This window comes from Myiozetetes cayanensis, unplaced genomic scaffold, assembly GCF_022539395.1.
Source record: "Myiozetetes cayanensis isolate MyiCay16 unplaced genomic scaffold, myiCay2020 scf6-25, whole genome shotgun sequence".
Classification (NCBI taxonomy): Eukaryota; Metazoa; Chordata; class Aves; order Passeriformes; family Tyrannidae; genus Myiozetetes; species Myiozetetes cayanensis.
The window spans coordinates 25608922-25625449 of record NW_026087853.1 but is presented as its reverse complement, the minus strand read 5'-3'; the positions used below and the strand labels follow the sequence as shown (position 1 = coordinate 25625449).

General features: G+C 36.5%; 1 protein-coding gene across 1 annotated transcript in view; it reads left to right on the top strand.

The window, feature by feature from the left end:
• The window catches only part of NUBPL (NUBP iron-sulfur cluster assembly factor, mitochondrial), an 83303-nt gene that overhangs the window by 31041 nt on the left and 35734 nt on the right, over window positions 1-16528 (top strand). The window contains exons 5-6 of the mRNA XM_050335780.1: window positions 891-930; window positions 1021-1111. Of these exons, the coding sequence (XP_050191737.1) occupies window positions 891-930; window positions 1021-1111 (131 nt within the window). The remainder of the gene's footprint in view (window positions 1-890; window positions 931-1020; window positions 1112-16528) is intronic.

Sequence of the window (16528 nt, the reverse complement as noted above, 5' to 3'; positions counted from 1 at the left end):
GGAATTAGACGGCAGAGACTGTAAAGAGGAATTTCGGCTTTTGCAAGGTTTTGTTTTGAATGCTCTTTCTTTTTGTTTACTTTCTGCTTGCTTGCCTCTTTACCAGCAGTACAATTACAGCATTTCCTCCCCCATTTTTATTCTTGACACTGGAGAGCATAGGAATATAAAGCAGGACAAGGACATTACCTCTGCAATATTCAAATAAGCATCTTTTGTCCTACAGAAATTTTAGAAGTCCTGCAGACTACTACCAGTCTGAAGAAATGCAGGGCTTCTTTCCCTGAGCTGGTGACAATGTGTAATTTAGGGGTGGCTTTATTTAGTACCTCTACTCTGGGTTCCAAAGCAGACTTAACACAAGGAGCTGAATTCCCCAAAACTCTAGAGTGTTAATGGGAATGTTTTTTCTGATTCATGAGATTGATGAATAACATAGTTTAAAAAGAAAATATAAAATCCCATCATGTCATAGGACTTTCGTTTTGTTCTGATATAAATGACTCAGCTTTTAGTGAAGTATTGCAGAAGTAGATGACTGCTTAATAGGGAGTTTATGCTTCGCAGCATGGGGATTTCATAAAAATAGATCAAGTTGGTTTTGGCAGCACAAAGTGACATTATATTATGGGCAAATAAATTACCATTCATCTTTTGCCAGAATAGTATCAATAAAGTGTAACAACCTAAGTAAAAGTGGAGTCAGATTCTGGTAGAGAACAGGTGAATGTATACTGAAGGGATGAGAAGGAAAAACAGACAACTGTTTAAGTAGAGAGGAAAAACTGCTCTTAAAAGATAAAAAAAATGTGTAAGCATATTTCTTTAAAAAAAAACCCAAACCAACTCCCCTTCAAAAAACCACAAACCCTTTTTTGCTTCTGTTTTAGAAAATCTAATGAGGCCCCTTAAGAACTATGGAATCGCATGGTGAGCATATGTTTTAATTTAAATCAAACTTCTTTTCAGATGTACTTGATGTTGTGCTGGAAAGCTTAAGTTTTTGCTTTGTTGTTTCAGCATGTCTATGGGTTTCTTGATAGAAGAGACTGCCCCGGTTGTGTGGAGAGGGCTCATGGTAATGTCAGCTGTTGAAAAATTGTTGAGACAGGTAAGGACTTAGGTACATATTTATGTTTCAGACTAATCAGTTATTTTAAAATACATTTAACTGATAAATGAGTGTCCATGACATTATTTCATATGTTAGTGGTAAACATTTTCCTATCTTGGTCTTCATAAATTCTTAAGAAATTACTCTTAACTTCTGGTAAGAAGGAAAGTCGATACTTTCGCATTTACGTACCCCTTCAAATAAAGCTGCTGTTACATGGGTTTGATGAGTGAATTACCCCAATTTGCCTGCTTTCTCATTCCTTTTTGTGTTTCTTTATGCATGAAAAAAAAAGGCATTTTGAAGTTGCCTAAGGACTTGAATATATAGGTGTCTGTGCATATCTACAGCTGTATTCCCTTATGTGCTTGTTAATTCACCAGCGCTAAGAATTCTTGGGTGGCGTTTGACATGTGACAAGTAGAGGGAAATGCAGATAGATTGTTAGTTAATAAATTTCATGGCATGTAGAAGCAGGGTGACTTTTTTATTTTTTGACAGATTTTTTTTCTTTTATTGTGAATAGATCTGTGAAGTGCTAATGAGACAAACAGCTGAAAAAATGCATTAAGGTTGCATGTTTAGACTTTGAAGTGACCCGGATTGTTCACAGCTGACATCCATTTTAGGGATCTAGTGTATACAGCTTGGAGATCACAAGATTTCTATATGTCTTCTTTAAATGCCTCCAAATATTATGTTCCCTTAACAACTGAAAAGAATATTTTTTTCAGCCTTTTCCCATTTTTGTGGAATTTTCTTCTGATGTGGATTTTAGAACGGTGGCACTCATTGCTCTAATCAGAAAAGCCAAAATTTCAGTAAGGGGTATGCATGGCAACAGCTGTGGAAGGCTGTTCTGACCTCTTTGTGTGTTGCACTGCACTGGCCAGGCTCACAAAAATAGAAAGCCTTGAAGGTAGAGCTAAAGTTAGCAGCTGCTGTATTGGCATGCTGTGCCCTGAGAGACTGAAGGCTGGCAGGCACTCCAGTACCCTTACTTCAGTCGGTGGTATCCCCAGATGGGAAGCCTGTGCCATCATTCTTGTGGAGAGTGTGGATGATGCTGTGTAATGAGCTTGTGGCTCCCTAGCAACCAGTGATGCAGATACATGCTGTCTGACCGTGTTGTGGGAATGAGACAAGTCCATTAATGCTCAGGGCATTGCTGATTTGCCTGAGAGTGGAACCTGGGTTCTGAAAGAAGAAGGCTTTACAGCTAAATTTCTTCCCACATGCATTTTGCTTCTGTGCGATGACCAGGATAGTCTTAAAGTTGTGCTGGAAAAAGTTGTTTGAACCTACTCCTTCAAAGAAAGAAGCTCACAGATCACAGGGAAACCCAGAAGGTCTATCAGATGTACAGGTGGTTTTTAGAAAAGAAATACTGCATTTTCCAGCCTAAGACATGCTATTTTGTTTTTAAAAGCTGTCCTCTCCCTTCTGACATAGTTACTAGTCAGTCTCAAGAAGAACTGTAGGACCAATAATTTTATAACCTTGGACACCTAAACAAGAGAGAACAACAGCATATGATGATGCTTTTGAAGATACTATCATTCCATTTTATACTAGTAGTTTTGTGATTTGTTAGGGACTTGGAAAATTTTTCTTATTTTCTTTTTATCTGTTCTGGTTGGTCTTAGCTGTTAACTTTTGTTTGACAGGATAAAGTTGCTTCTAAGAAGAAAATACTTCGGCTTGTATTTAACTTCCTAAAAGCATATTCTTAAGAAATAGCTGCTTTGTCTCCTTAGCTGCATAGAAACCATTTAAATTAGCTCTCTAATCTAGATTTGCAGGATAATATAAGTGTAAGGGGCCCCTGTGCATTCAGGCAAGCTGATAAAATATTAAATTCTTAAAATAATTAATTCAGGCAGATAGAAAACACAGAGATTCCCAGACTTCTGTGTTAGAATAATTCTTGGTATTTTATAATTCTTTTTATTGTTAGGTGGTGGAGAGTTTTTGTATTTAAGAGCTTCAAGACTATGTGTTCACTCTGTAAATAACTTTCGATGCTTGTTTGGCTTTTTCCATATGAACAAATCTGTTTTCCAGAGTTTATCATGCTTCAGATACTGCAATAAAGCATTTGAGAAGTGGTCAGTTTCCAAATTCATTTATGAGGACTTGTTAACTCATAATTGATCTGTACCTGTAATGAGTATTTTAATGCTTTTCTTATACTTGGAACTTACTTAAATTTCTGGAATTCTTACTTTGGAAAATATATTTGTTACATATATGCATTATACTTTCTTGTATACTTACTGCATGTAACGTCTCTCTTTGTAATACATGTATATCTGTCCTTCCTTGGTGCATGAATGGCTTTTCAGCACAGTCTAGAGTCCAACCTCATTATTGTCTCTTGTTACTTCTACTTGCATGTGGCCAGGTTGTACGTCACTTTTCAGATAAGATGTCACTTTTAAAATGGTAGGCTCTCCTTTTGCAACATGTCTGATCTGAGAAGGTACCTTGGGTCTCGTTTGTGGTGTGGTGTCAGACTGGTGGATAACAGGCAATAATGTTGAAGACCCAAAGTAGTGCTTGGTGTTTCTCTGGTAATCCATATCTCATGAGCAAAGGTGGTTTTCTGGAACACATCATACTGTTTTCCGTCCGCACAATTTGAAGGAAACATGCCTTATAATACAAAATGGAGTTAACAGTTTAGAATACTATATTACATACATTACCTATATATTGATGTACGTGTGTCAAATTAGTATGTAAATGAAAATATATAGCACATTAGTATGTAAATGAAAATATATAGCACATTGCTTCTATAAGAAAAGTATTGGTCAATAGAAAAGAAGGACAATGATGATTTTAAGTTGTTGAAAGAACAAGAAATACGTAAGGAAATTATTTTTCATCTGTAGCAGAAGTGAATTAGAGACAGTAAAGAACATTTGATCTGTATAAACATATTCATAATTATTTCCATTAAATATATTTCTAGTTTACATGAAATTATCCAAAATTTTGTTGTATCTAATAAGTGACTTCTTTGTTAACATAATTAGATGTACTCTAGGCCCATTTACACTGCAGGGTGATCTTTGTCACTTATCTGGGTTTTACCTTTTCTTCTTTCCCTGTCACAGTTACCTTCATGTAAAAATTCTTTCACCTCTGTTATCACTTCCTTTAAATCTTTCTTGCCTGTAGGTGAGATAGAAAAGAGTATTTTTTTGTTTACTTAAATTTTAAAAGGTAGTTCTTTTCTCAAAAGGCATAATATAAGCCCAGATAAGGAGGTTTTGATCGTTCTCCAGTGTCATCTATAGCACTGAGCTTTTTCTATTCAGTTTTCACTTCACATACACTTCAGAAGCTGCCTACTCTTTTGTCTAGCCCCATTTAGCACTTGTTCATTCTCTGTGTGTCTTGATTCAGTGTTATGGTATTGGGTTCAGATTAAACAAGTTACCTCAAAATGCATTGTCTTGGTGTATTTGTTGTGGAAGTGATTAACCTTAGGCTAAGTACAGTAAAGGTAGAGTTTTTTTGAGTCACCTAAAGCGTGTACTTGAACAGTAATGTGTCTGAAAAGCTCTGTTGAAGTAAGTATCAAGTAGACAGCTAAGAACCTTAGAAATATAAAGATTATTACAGAAAAGAAAAGAAGGCAAGCAAAACTTGTTCTCTGATTTGAACTGCTTTTGTGACAAGGATTTCAAATAGTCATTACTGCTGCCCCATGCAGTCTGTATGGTGAGTTTTCTAGCACCATTTGCATTTCTTTCTGAGGACATCTTGACAGGTCAGCGGCAAAGGAGCAATTAGAAGGGTGCAGGCACAATCTTGCTATATGCCTTGCAGTGACAATTATTCTGCCAAAAGGTCGGGAGTGAGGAAGTGGAGCTGTGTTGGCTGCCAATTTGGTAGCTGCTATAGTCATAGCAGGAATACAAATGGGGGGGGGGGTCTCATTTAGGGAGTAATCAGTAAAACTTTTAATATGAAAGCAAGTGTTCGTTTCTCTGATCTTGAACCCCCTCTCTTATTCTATGTATGTTACTGAGTTGAAATCTCATCAGAGAAGTACAAAAAAGAAAAAAAATCAATATCCAGCAGACAAGTCTGCTTTTCCTATCAAAAAAATCAAATAAAAATGGGACTACAGGTAAAGTGCAACTGCATCTTTTACTATGTAGTGTTCTCCTTGCATCTTTGACATATCAATAGATATACTCGTATCACTAGTGGAAGCAAGCGTTGCCTGTAGAACATGGATTATAGATATCAGTGATTCTGTTTAGTGCAAACAGTCCCCTTGGAACTAGCTCAAAAATCTGGTCTCTGTTCAAGACAGGAATCTCGGGTTGATGAACATCCTTAAAAGGATTTTGTGCCCTGACATGACATTTTAACCTATGTTTTTGCAGGCTAGTCAGATCTTACGTGACAGGACTCTTGTATTTCCTCCTTATCATGCTTCTCGAGAGTATCCAGAATATTCTGTGCATTGACAACATCCTTGGTATATTATAGCTGTAAAGTAGAGCCTCAGTGCTGTTAAGTGTATTGTGGATTCTAAAGGTTCTTTCAATTTACCTGATAAGGAAGAACATGTTTTCCCAAGAAAGATTATGAAGCTTTTCCTGGAATAACTCAATTCTAATGAGTCCCTAAAATACTCTTATTATCTAATTGTAATTCCTCCATCTCTTTCTTGTTGCTTCCTTTAGCACCTCTTTAGTACGTCTGTTTTAGTATTGAATTACTATTTACTATGTATTGAAAGAAAATTAAAATAAAACGAAGTTTCACTGGGAGGGATATAATTAGGAAGGAAAGAATACAGGGAAGTTAGCAGAAAGCAAATTACATAAAACATCCAATGCAGAGCAGTTGTATGTGAGCAAAAGGAAGTGGAGCCTTGCACTTTGAAGCATGGACAGGCTTTATCCCCTGCAGATTCATGTTGAAAACCATGAATTCAGCAGAAAAAGGAATCAAAATAATTTTATTAGCTCAACCCAAAACTGAATAGGGCTGTGGTCCGAAGATCCAGCCTTGTCCTTTAAGAATACTTTAACTAAGTTTATATGATTATTTCATTTGAACATAATTTTGAAAATTTGGCTAGAAATGAGGATTGTGTGTGCTGCTTTCTTTCTGAAGCTGTCCTCTACTGAGAGAATTGCTTCAAAACCAGTACTTGCCAGAGGTAGTGATGGTAGCATTTATATAGGGGAGTATGTGAATATACATATATGTACTTAGACCTTTTTTGTTGCATAATTCTCTGATGCTCAGTTATCATACACAAGTAGTTGTAGAGTATCATGTTATCACTGTGAAAAAAATTACAGCAGCCAGAACCAGCACACAGATGTTATAGGGACTAGGGAAGATGTGAACAGGTAGATGAATTGTCTTTGAAGTATTGAGCAGACTATGTGTTGTGAGGTCTGGGATATTCCAAGAGCCTCGCTGAGAAAGCTGCCATAAAAGCAACAGTTGAGTGAATGGAACAGTAAAAATTTATGTTTAAAGATTTGGGGTTAAATTAACTTAATTAGTTGTATTTAATTCTTGGAGAGCAAAGACTGTGGAGGCTATATTGTTTTGAATTTTTGATCAGTCTGAAGTGACTCATCTCTATAGAGGAAATTACAGATGTTCAATACTGGTTTCGTTTGAAATACTAGTTAGTAAATTTTTATGTGCTGTTGCTACCGAGAACAGTAGCAACTAATGCCGGTACATGTAGTTATTGGCATTCTTCTTTCCACCATTTAAATTGGAGAGGTTGCATATGTGGATCTGGGGACAAATTTTCTTTTTAGAAGAAAGGCAAGCAGGAATGATTTCAGGAGTGGAGTCTGGAGAAATAAATTTGAAGGCTAGCATGTTTTTAAGTGTTTTCTAAACAGGAATACTGGTGGTATTCCCTTAAATGGAAAATTTCAAAATATGGACTACAGGAGAGACCTAAGAGGAGTCTGTTTTTTCTTTCTAGCTGCTGTAGGTTAGATGCAAAAGGGGACATCGGTATTGCTGCACTGAATATTGCAGTGCCTAAGAGGCAGGTGCCCTACCTTGCAGGAATGGAAAGTTAAACCAAAGCCTAGGCTGGAGCTACTGCATACCTGGAGTGGTGGGAATACATCACTTTTCATTCCCAGTGGTACTATCTGAGGGATTATTTTTCTCTCCTGGATTTACCTTCATACTCTTTGGGAGTGTCTTAAGATAATAGGTGGAAGCCTTGGATTTTAAGGATAGCAAAAACTTGTTATGCTTCAGATCCATTCTTTAGCAAATTAGCAGAAAGTTCCAATTTTGCTGTGTTTTGTCACTTACATGGTAAATGTCAAAGATGAAAGCATTATTACTGTAGGCAAAAAACTGTGTCTCAGCAGTATGAAATTAGTGAGAGAGTGTACTGGTGGATGAGAGGGAGTAGCGAAATGGGATTTAGTTGAGAATGGCACATACTGGATCAGGAGAAAGACAACAATAACAAGTTGATGGCTCTGATTTTTTGTAACTATATTTTACATGAATTGAAAGGATGCCCAGAATAGTAATAGTGAATCAATGCTGAAAATTATTCTCATTGTAAATGTAAAGAGCAAGGGAAGAAAGCGCTCTGCAGTGAATCGAGATGATTATTTTTTTTAGTATGGATTTTAACGCTTTCTGGTGTAGGAAGGGTGCTCTATCAAGAGATTAACACTGAAGGCATTTAACTTGCCAAATTAATTATGACACTAAATTCTCAAGACAGGAAAGTAGTGAGATGCTGCAGTGGGAAATTGTAGCGAAGGGGGTCAGAAACATGAATAACTTTGTTTTTCAAACTTTTTTAATCTGTTAGTCTTTTAGTACACATTGAAGAGTCTGCAGACACTCATTTGTGTATCCACAGAGTATATGTACCAGAAGTGTATATGCTTAATGCAGATTAATATTGTTCTCCTTTTTTTATATTTTGTGTTTTGGCAACGTGTTCCATCTTAGGATATTTACTAATTTCCAAATTGATGTGTTTTACAATATTCATATATTTACCCAATCTGCAAGTAATTGAGGAATTGAGGCAGATAGTCAGTAGCAGGTTATTTGCAGTTTGCATTTCATTGAGCTAAACAAAGCTGTGCTTATAAACTACAAAGCTGTGTTTATATTTGCAGTGCATAATTCTGAAATACAGTAGTCTCACCAGGTGTCACACAGTGAAAAATTTGCCAGCATTTCAGCAATTACAGAAATATTTCTACTGTTTATTTCATCTGTTATGAGTTGCCTTAGCCTGAGATGGACATAGAGTTTGTTAGTTCAGGCTAAAGTCTGCCACCTTACAGTTAAGGGGGGGGGGAATGTTGAGACATCACTGTTCTTCAGAACAATGAGAGCAGTTGCATCATAGGGAGTTGGAATGCTTTTCCATTTTTATTGTTGTGATCCAAAGTACAAGAATTAAAAGATCCAGACATTTCATCCCTACACCTAAGTATTATGTATTTGTATTGGAGATATTTTGAAAAGAGGAAAATCACTGAACCTTCAGTGCTAACTTTAATATGCTGCTAAGACTGCATCTACAGCTGGCAGATGGTAAATAATAACTCTGAATACTTGTGAGATTTTTTTTTCTCAAGTCTTTAATAAGCTTTCATTTTAAACAAGGAAGGTCAATTTTCATCCCTTGTTTTATAGGTGAAATTGAGGAAACTGTTTCAAGAGCAAGATAAGCAGAGGACCTACTCATACCTTATGAAAGAATGTTTTAAAAATTCTTATACTCATTTTTTGTTATATTTATTTTGCTAAGACTAAAGGACAAATAAATTAGTTTCTTCTCCTTCAGGACTCACTGAAATCAATGGAAATCTTACTCTTAATTTCTACACCGTGCTTCAGCTGCGATGTTGGTGTTTAGAAAAACCTGTTACAGGAATTTTTATAATCATCACTAATTTGCTAAAATGCTAATAATCACCTTGAACGATCCTGTTGGTCCAGAGAGAGCAGCCTTAACCAGTCCCAATCACCATGTACATGTTTAAAGGAAATGATGTACTTCCTGGAGATCAGAAGCTAAACATGGATGCAGAGATGTACCGCATCCAGATGTGTGGGAGATGATAAGAAGCTCCTTCTTTCCGCCCCTCTGCCCCCCAGTTAGAGTATTCCTATTGTCACCCTTTGGCTTGAGTGTTCCTGTATATTTTGAGGTAGGTGTGACTGAACGAATATGGTCTTGATTCTTTTTGTTTCGAGCTGTTTCAAGCTACAGAACCTCTTATCTTGTCTTTTTTCCTTTAATGAAGCAGGATCTGTATGGATCCCTGTTGCTTTATTGGCTTGCGTTAGCGCTGATATGAAAAGGGATTATTATAGTCTCTGAAAGGAATTGACAATCATAAAATAAAGTGTTAGGAAAGTCAGAAAAACACAAACCCATTAGCCAACATCTTACTGCTGTACTGGAAGCGTTTACAATAAATGTATTTTAACTGTCTTTGAGGATTAATAAAAAGGCAAAAAAAAAAAGGCCTAAGAACATAGTGAGAATATATTTACAGCAAACTTTTCTTGGACTGGTCCCTCAGCTGTCATGGCTATGACTGTGCAGTTACTGCTGCTGTGGGAACAGGCTTTGATTTGTGAGTGTTTTCTTTACTCTGCTTCCTGTCTCATCTCTTGCATAGATTACACAGGTATGCATGTGTATGCCCTCCTTTGCATAAAACAAAACAAATGCAAAACATGCAACTGTTTGGCTGGGTTCATTGACTAGGCGGGAAGAAATGGCAAAGAACTCATGATGTCTCAAAATGGCTGTGCTGGGGCTAGATTTGTTTTTCTTCTTATTCTTTTCTCTTGTTTCTTTTCTTTTTTCCCCTCGAGGTTTTAAAGGAAACTGTTTTGAGGTTTAAGGTTTCTCTGCAACAGAGCTGAATTTTGTGCCTTAGTGACACCAGCTTCTTTCTTAGAAAGTGGTGACTTAAGCATGATCTGGAGTGTTTGCTAAACAGTAATACTGGTGGTAGAGGACCTAGGAAAAGAGCAGGCACTGCTTGTTTTCTTTTCTAGATGAAACTTCCATTATTTATGTCAACTTTTTAAAAAAATAGAAGACACCTGATACCACTCTTTTACTTTCTCTTACCTTACTTAGATGCAAAAGGGACATACATGGGCATTGGTCTGCTGTGCCTAAGACGTAGGTGCCCTGCCTGCAGGAATGAAAAGTTAAACCAAAGCCTAGCCTGGAGCCACTACATACCTTGTGTGGTAAGAATACATCATTTATCATTCCCAGTTGTACTGGGGGGTTACTTTGCCCTTCTGTAGGTATCATCAGACTCTTTGGCAGTGCCGTAGCAGATAGGTGCTGTATCTTGGAGTGTTAAAAGTTTAGATATTAGTGGTGTAAGTCAGTGGTGGTAGGTTCATCAACTGGAAGTGAACAGTACTACAGATGTAGGAAAATCCTATGGGCTGTGTCTTACTTTTTCTCTGCACCTAAATGTGACCTTATTTGGACAAGTGTGTGTAGTGGAGATTTAAAGCTGAAATTAAGCATCTTCTGTTAGGTGCTAAGACCTTTCTTTCAGTTTAACTTCACAGGCTTTTTCTCTATTCACGATAACAGTCTTGGAAGCCTGGACGTGGGGGCTGAAAGTTTGGTACTTTCTCAGTTTAGCATTTAAGGCGGCCTTGAAATCACTTACGGCAGTCATAAGCTGAACCAGAACTACAGCTGGGGATACAAGAGTCCTGGGACCAGAACTAGACACGTAGAGGGGGAACATGATCAGATCTCTGCAGGAAATTCAGTTATCTGAAGTTTTAGCTTTCCAAGGGAACACCTCACCTACTGGCCTTATGTAGGGTCCTGATTGCTTCTGTGGCTTTTGCATTCTTGCTTATATGGTTACCACCTGCTTGGGAAATTAAAACTCACATCTTGCTATTCATAGATAGGTTCTCTCATGTCTAATTATGATATTAAACAGCAGCAATTATAACAGCAGAACCACAGGCTTGTGATTTTGTTTTTGGTTTGAGTCTTTCGTTTTTTGGTGGCTGCAAGTTCTAACCTTTGTGTTGGATTCAATGTTACCAGTGGCAGGTGCATTTAGAGCTACCTGCTAAATTGGGCTTGTATGACTTGCTCTTTTCTCACAAATGTGTGTGGATCCCAAATGGGTTGAAGTTTTCTGCTCAATGGAGATTGAGTAGAAAGGGTCACTTCTTAGTGTGCAGATGGAGCTCACCAAAGATGCTTTTTGAGTATGGTTTTTTCCCATTTTTCAGCCTTTCTTTTTCATCTTTTTGATCAAAACGAAAGTGGAACCTCTCCATCCCTGAACATTGATTGAACATTGATGCATTGTTTACCATTGCACACTAATTTTGCATAGTATATAACAATCAATATAATTGTATAAACAGATTTTTAAAATGAATATTGAATTTATATATATATTAAACTGATTGCACAGAGTTGTTTTTTTTTTCTTTTTAATCATACAGCTTGCATTCTGACTGTTGGGTGTTGACAGATTGATCCTTCACTGAAACTATCCTCCCATATCTCTTTTGCTCCCAGAAAATAACTGCAGATATCCAAGAATAGCAGCAGGGTTTGTATCAGTATTCTTTGTAGAAAGTGATTATTTCTCACATCCCAAGTGATTGACACAAACGTAAAGTAATTGTGCTTAAGGTACCAGAGATTGGTGTCGTGGTTTTTTTTTCCCCCCCTCCCCCTCCCTAACAAAGAAAAAACCTCCTTTTTTGTACAATTTATGAAGCTGCAGAAGATGTTCCTCCTCTTAGTGTGTTTTGCTCCATCAGTAGTATCTTTTAAAAGAAGGATTATGTTCTCCTAGCAGAATGCTGCTTTTGGAATACAGCTCTTACTATGCAACTAAAGTGGATACCTATTTAAAGTACTTTTTCAGCTTATTCTGTGTAAAACCCATTAAATCATTAAATAAGAACTGGAGCTAAATAAAAAGCCTAGGAAGTGAATGAAAATATGAAGACTGTCCCTTGCTTGGCAGTAATCACTGTAGGTCCCTAAAACTCATGGTATCAGCACATTCAGCAAATTATTTTAATTGGGTTTAGAATACAGGTAACACTTCATTATTGCAGATTCATAACTGAGGACACTGGTGAATGCAAAAGCATGGTTCTGTAGGCATAGCAAATATTTTGGCAATCTATATGTGATGCTTTCACAGATTATCTGTTGTCTAATTTGTAGTAAATGCTGTTAATACTCTAGGAATAAGACATTCAGCACATCTTTAAATTGTGGCTGGTATGTGTGTGACTGCAAAATGTGTACAATTTTAAAATTGATTTATTTTCATTTTTACGTCTTGTTGGTGTCTTTAATGCACTTTGTGTTCCACTCTTTGTAAGGACAATGTATATCCAATTTTTCTCGCTCCTTTCTGACCTAAAACCAATTTTTTTGTTATTGTGAATAGAGAACATATACCAACTTTACAATTGGAGTTCCCATGGTCGTGAATCTGCTCTACTGGCTCTCACATGTGCTCCTGTTTACATTCTTTGTTCACACTCTGTCATCCTCTCAAATCTTCCTGTATAGTTAAAAGGTTCTGTATTTTGTGCAGTATTATTGTTAGTTCTTGTTGAAATTTATTGTTTTGGAGAATGTTTTGAATGCCATGACTGAGGAGGATATGCTTGTAAATTTATGTACAGAAATTTTTGAGGATGAATCCTTATACATATTTGTGAAAAACAAGTTATTTAAAAAAAAAAAAAGGAAAACCAACATTTTATTGTTGAAAATTAATGTTTCACCCTAAGGCTACTTACTTTGAGACCTGATAACATCTTACCAGGAGAAGACCAATCTTCTGTATTGAGATTTACTGTCTTTTGGCATCAGTTCAGTTGTCTACATATAATTGATTCTATTTCAGTTTTTCTTGCACTATTTATGGTAATATTGGAGGCTTTCCTTCAGCAGCATTTTAAGTGACTTGAATAACATCTATCATCTTATTTTCTTGGGTAATCCTTTTTCAGAAGGCGTTAGACTGGCCTCTCTGGAAGTTCCCTTTTCTGTACAAAAAAGTGTTGTGCATTGTGTTTGAGAAACAGAGTTTTCTGACCTTTTTAATCTAATGATTTTTAGTTTAAGCTCTAATGTAAAGTCAGTGTCTCGATGGTGGGCATGAAATGGTACCTATAACAGTCTGTTGGTGCCCCAATAAGGAACTGATAATTTCTTTTAATTGTATGAGAATATGAACTAAAGCTTAAGGAAGTTAAATACCTTGTGAAGAAATTTAGGAACATTGCTTTCCATTGCATAACTTAAGCATTCAGTCTTAAATTATGTATCAGCTTTTGATATCATTCTAGAAACACAGGCTGAAATACATGTAGAGAGTGGACTTAATATGCTTCTCCCTTTTGGTATTTGTAGCCAACACTTGTAATATTTCCTTCTGTTGTTGTTGTAGGGAAAATCTGAATCAGACACTTAATATAAGTTTTATGAGCTTAAATTGAGTCCTGATAATACTGCCTGAAAAATGTGTTGTTGGCTTGGGGTTTGATAGCTAAGTAGTGATTTTTCCTTTGTGTATTAGTAAGGAGAACTCAAAGAGAATCTGTAGCTTAATTGATGTGTAACATCGCTGTATCAACCTGGTGATTGGTTTAATTAGATGATGGGATGCTAGCCCACTTCTGATTTGGTTCCCTGATGTTCTGTCACAGTAGCTGAACTACAGACAGTTCTGTATTGTAGAACCTGGGAAAAAAAAAGGTGTATTTCTGAAGAAAAGTTTCTGCAAATTATGTAGTGCAGACTGTGGGTCAAGGGTAGAGAGAGCAGCGAACCAATGATCAGTCTCAAAACTGAATGCATAATAGAAGTTTGCCTCTCAAACTGTCATCTTTTAGAGAATAAACCCTGGGAAATGAGAATCACAGGAATCACAAAAACTCTTTGTAGTTACAGCTTGAACCTAGTGGAAGAGCCTTTTATACATGGTAGAGCTGATACAGTTTCTATCAGAACTATTCCTTTTCAGTCATCCTCAGAGATTTTCCCCAGACTTATGGACGTTCCAGACTGCCCCACAGCTATGTTCATCTTCCCTTCCCTGACACGGTGTTGACTGGGCTTTCTGAAGAAGCTTGGTGTTGAGTGCCTTCTCTCCATCTCCTGGAACACCCTGCAGAGAATAACCTCTGAATTGTCTTCTGGCAGTTTTTCAGTTCCATGGGTTATACAAATGAAGACAGAAACTTCAGGTTACTGCATTTTCCTTCAGTTCTTAACATTATTAAAAACCATCAGGGAGGAAGAGGAGGAAGCCAGTTTCTGTTTTAGTTGTTGAGTTGAACAGAACTCTTTGAGATCAGTTAAGCATCAGAAGACAAGTCAGAGGGGCAGTTGTCTTTGTTCAGAAAGTGTCGAATTGTGTTAAACACTGTGGCATATCCTGTAATGATACTACTAGAGAGAAAGTTTCTATAGGGGCTAAAAATTTTCTGGTTTGTGTCTGGGGAATGTCTTCTTTCTTTATCAAATACTTGTGAAAATAAATAAAAAAACTTTGATTAAAATGCCATATGTCATTGTACTATTCCTAAATTATCTGTTTTCTTACCTTGTGAAGCTAGTTACTTGTTCCCAATGTCCATGTATTTTTAAGCAGAAACTTTTAGTAATTTTCCAAGGAAATATTTTCAAATACATATTTGTGGGTTTTTTTTTTAATATGTGCTTTTTATTTTCAAGAAATGTTTTATCTTAACAAATAAATACATGTGAACAGTTATATAAATCTTCATTTAAGTACATAATTTCTTACCTTTAATTTGTTCAGCTGTTTGGCACTATTAAATCATTTATATGCACATGAAGCAGTTAGGAGGGCAGATCTGGCAGAAACAGACCTTAAGCTGCCTGCAGCGTAGCTCTTGACGCTTTTCTGTTCTGAGTTTGGCTGGCTGCTGCCAAGTTTGCACCTGCATAATGCTTGATTGAAACTCTGCGTGTATTCCTCTTAATAAGAACAAGTAAATAATGTTTTCTGTTATTTACTAAACAATGAAACAACAGTATTATTTCAAAGTCACAAGTAGCAATTTCTCTTCTGTGCTAGTGTTATATCATTTCTGCCTCATGCACAGAGGATACTCAGGCTTCATTTCTCAGTAGAAATGTCATCTCTATCTCTATGCTTTACCTTGGGTTTAACTTGCTATTTGGAACCCTTACTCAAAATGCAAAATCCATTTGATTATGGATTGTCATGTAAACAGAATGATTGATTAAAGTAATTTACATAGAAGAATTCATGGTGTTTCTGAGCAAGGGGAAATACACAGAAACACATGGCACTTAATTACATTGCTTAACAATAAATGTCAAGTTGAACCTTTTTTAAAAAAGATGAATGCTATACTTAAGGAAAATGCAATTACATTTCTATGGTTTGAAATGTTTTACATACTGTATACATTAGAGGGGCAAAGATATTAACAGCTCTGTACATTCAAAGGTGTTGACAGATTTCAGATGCTCCAAGGCACGGTTTTGTAGCTGCTGTCCACCTATTGCTTGCAAAGCAAACTCATTTACTGTAATGTGCTGTTAATCTGAGCTCATTTACCGCATTTGCATACAGACTCACTTCTTGGAACTGATTGAGAACGTGAGGACTAGTGGTTCTGATTTGGTAAATTTGTTGTATGTAAACAGGATTTGCATTCGAATTAATGTTTTATATCACAGCCTGATTATACTTTCCATTTTACTAATGTTGAATAAATGGCTATAGTAGATTCCAAAAAGCCACTCCTCTGGTTTTATGTTCCAGTTCTAAGTTTAATTTAAAATGTCTTTCCCCTGTTTTTTTCTCCTATGCTGAAATTAGTAACAGACCTGGAATTTCACTTCCCATTAAATGAAATGTGCACTTCTATAACAAATTATCCAAATTACATTAAATAATTTGTTTAATAGAAGATTTTCATACTGCTCTATTTCTATGGGAGAGTAATGGAGGAGCAACTGAACTCCACAGTGTTCGCCATCTACTCCTTGCAGAGTAGAAGCAAATAAGAGAAAATCCACAGAGAGAAATGGGGTGACATGCAGAATTCCCAACCTGAGTAAATCCATATGTCCAAAGGATACTGCTCAGTAGTGGGCTAAAACACTAGCTCAGTTCTTTCCAGAAATTATGGCTATATTGTTGTAGTGCAGCTCTCCTTCTTGCCCTGAATTACAAATGAAAAAGAAGAAAATGAAATTGTGAGGATAACTACTTGACTACATCCAAAATAACAAGCAAGGTTAGTTTTAATGAGGAATGGTTTTCCAGTCTAGTGTGCTGACTTTCACCAGTACAGCTCCACAGCAGT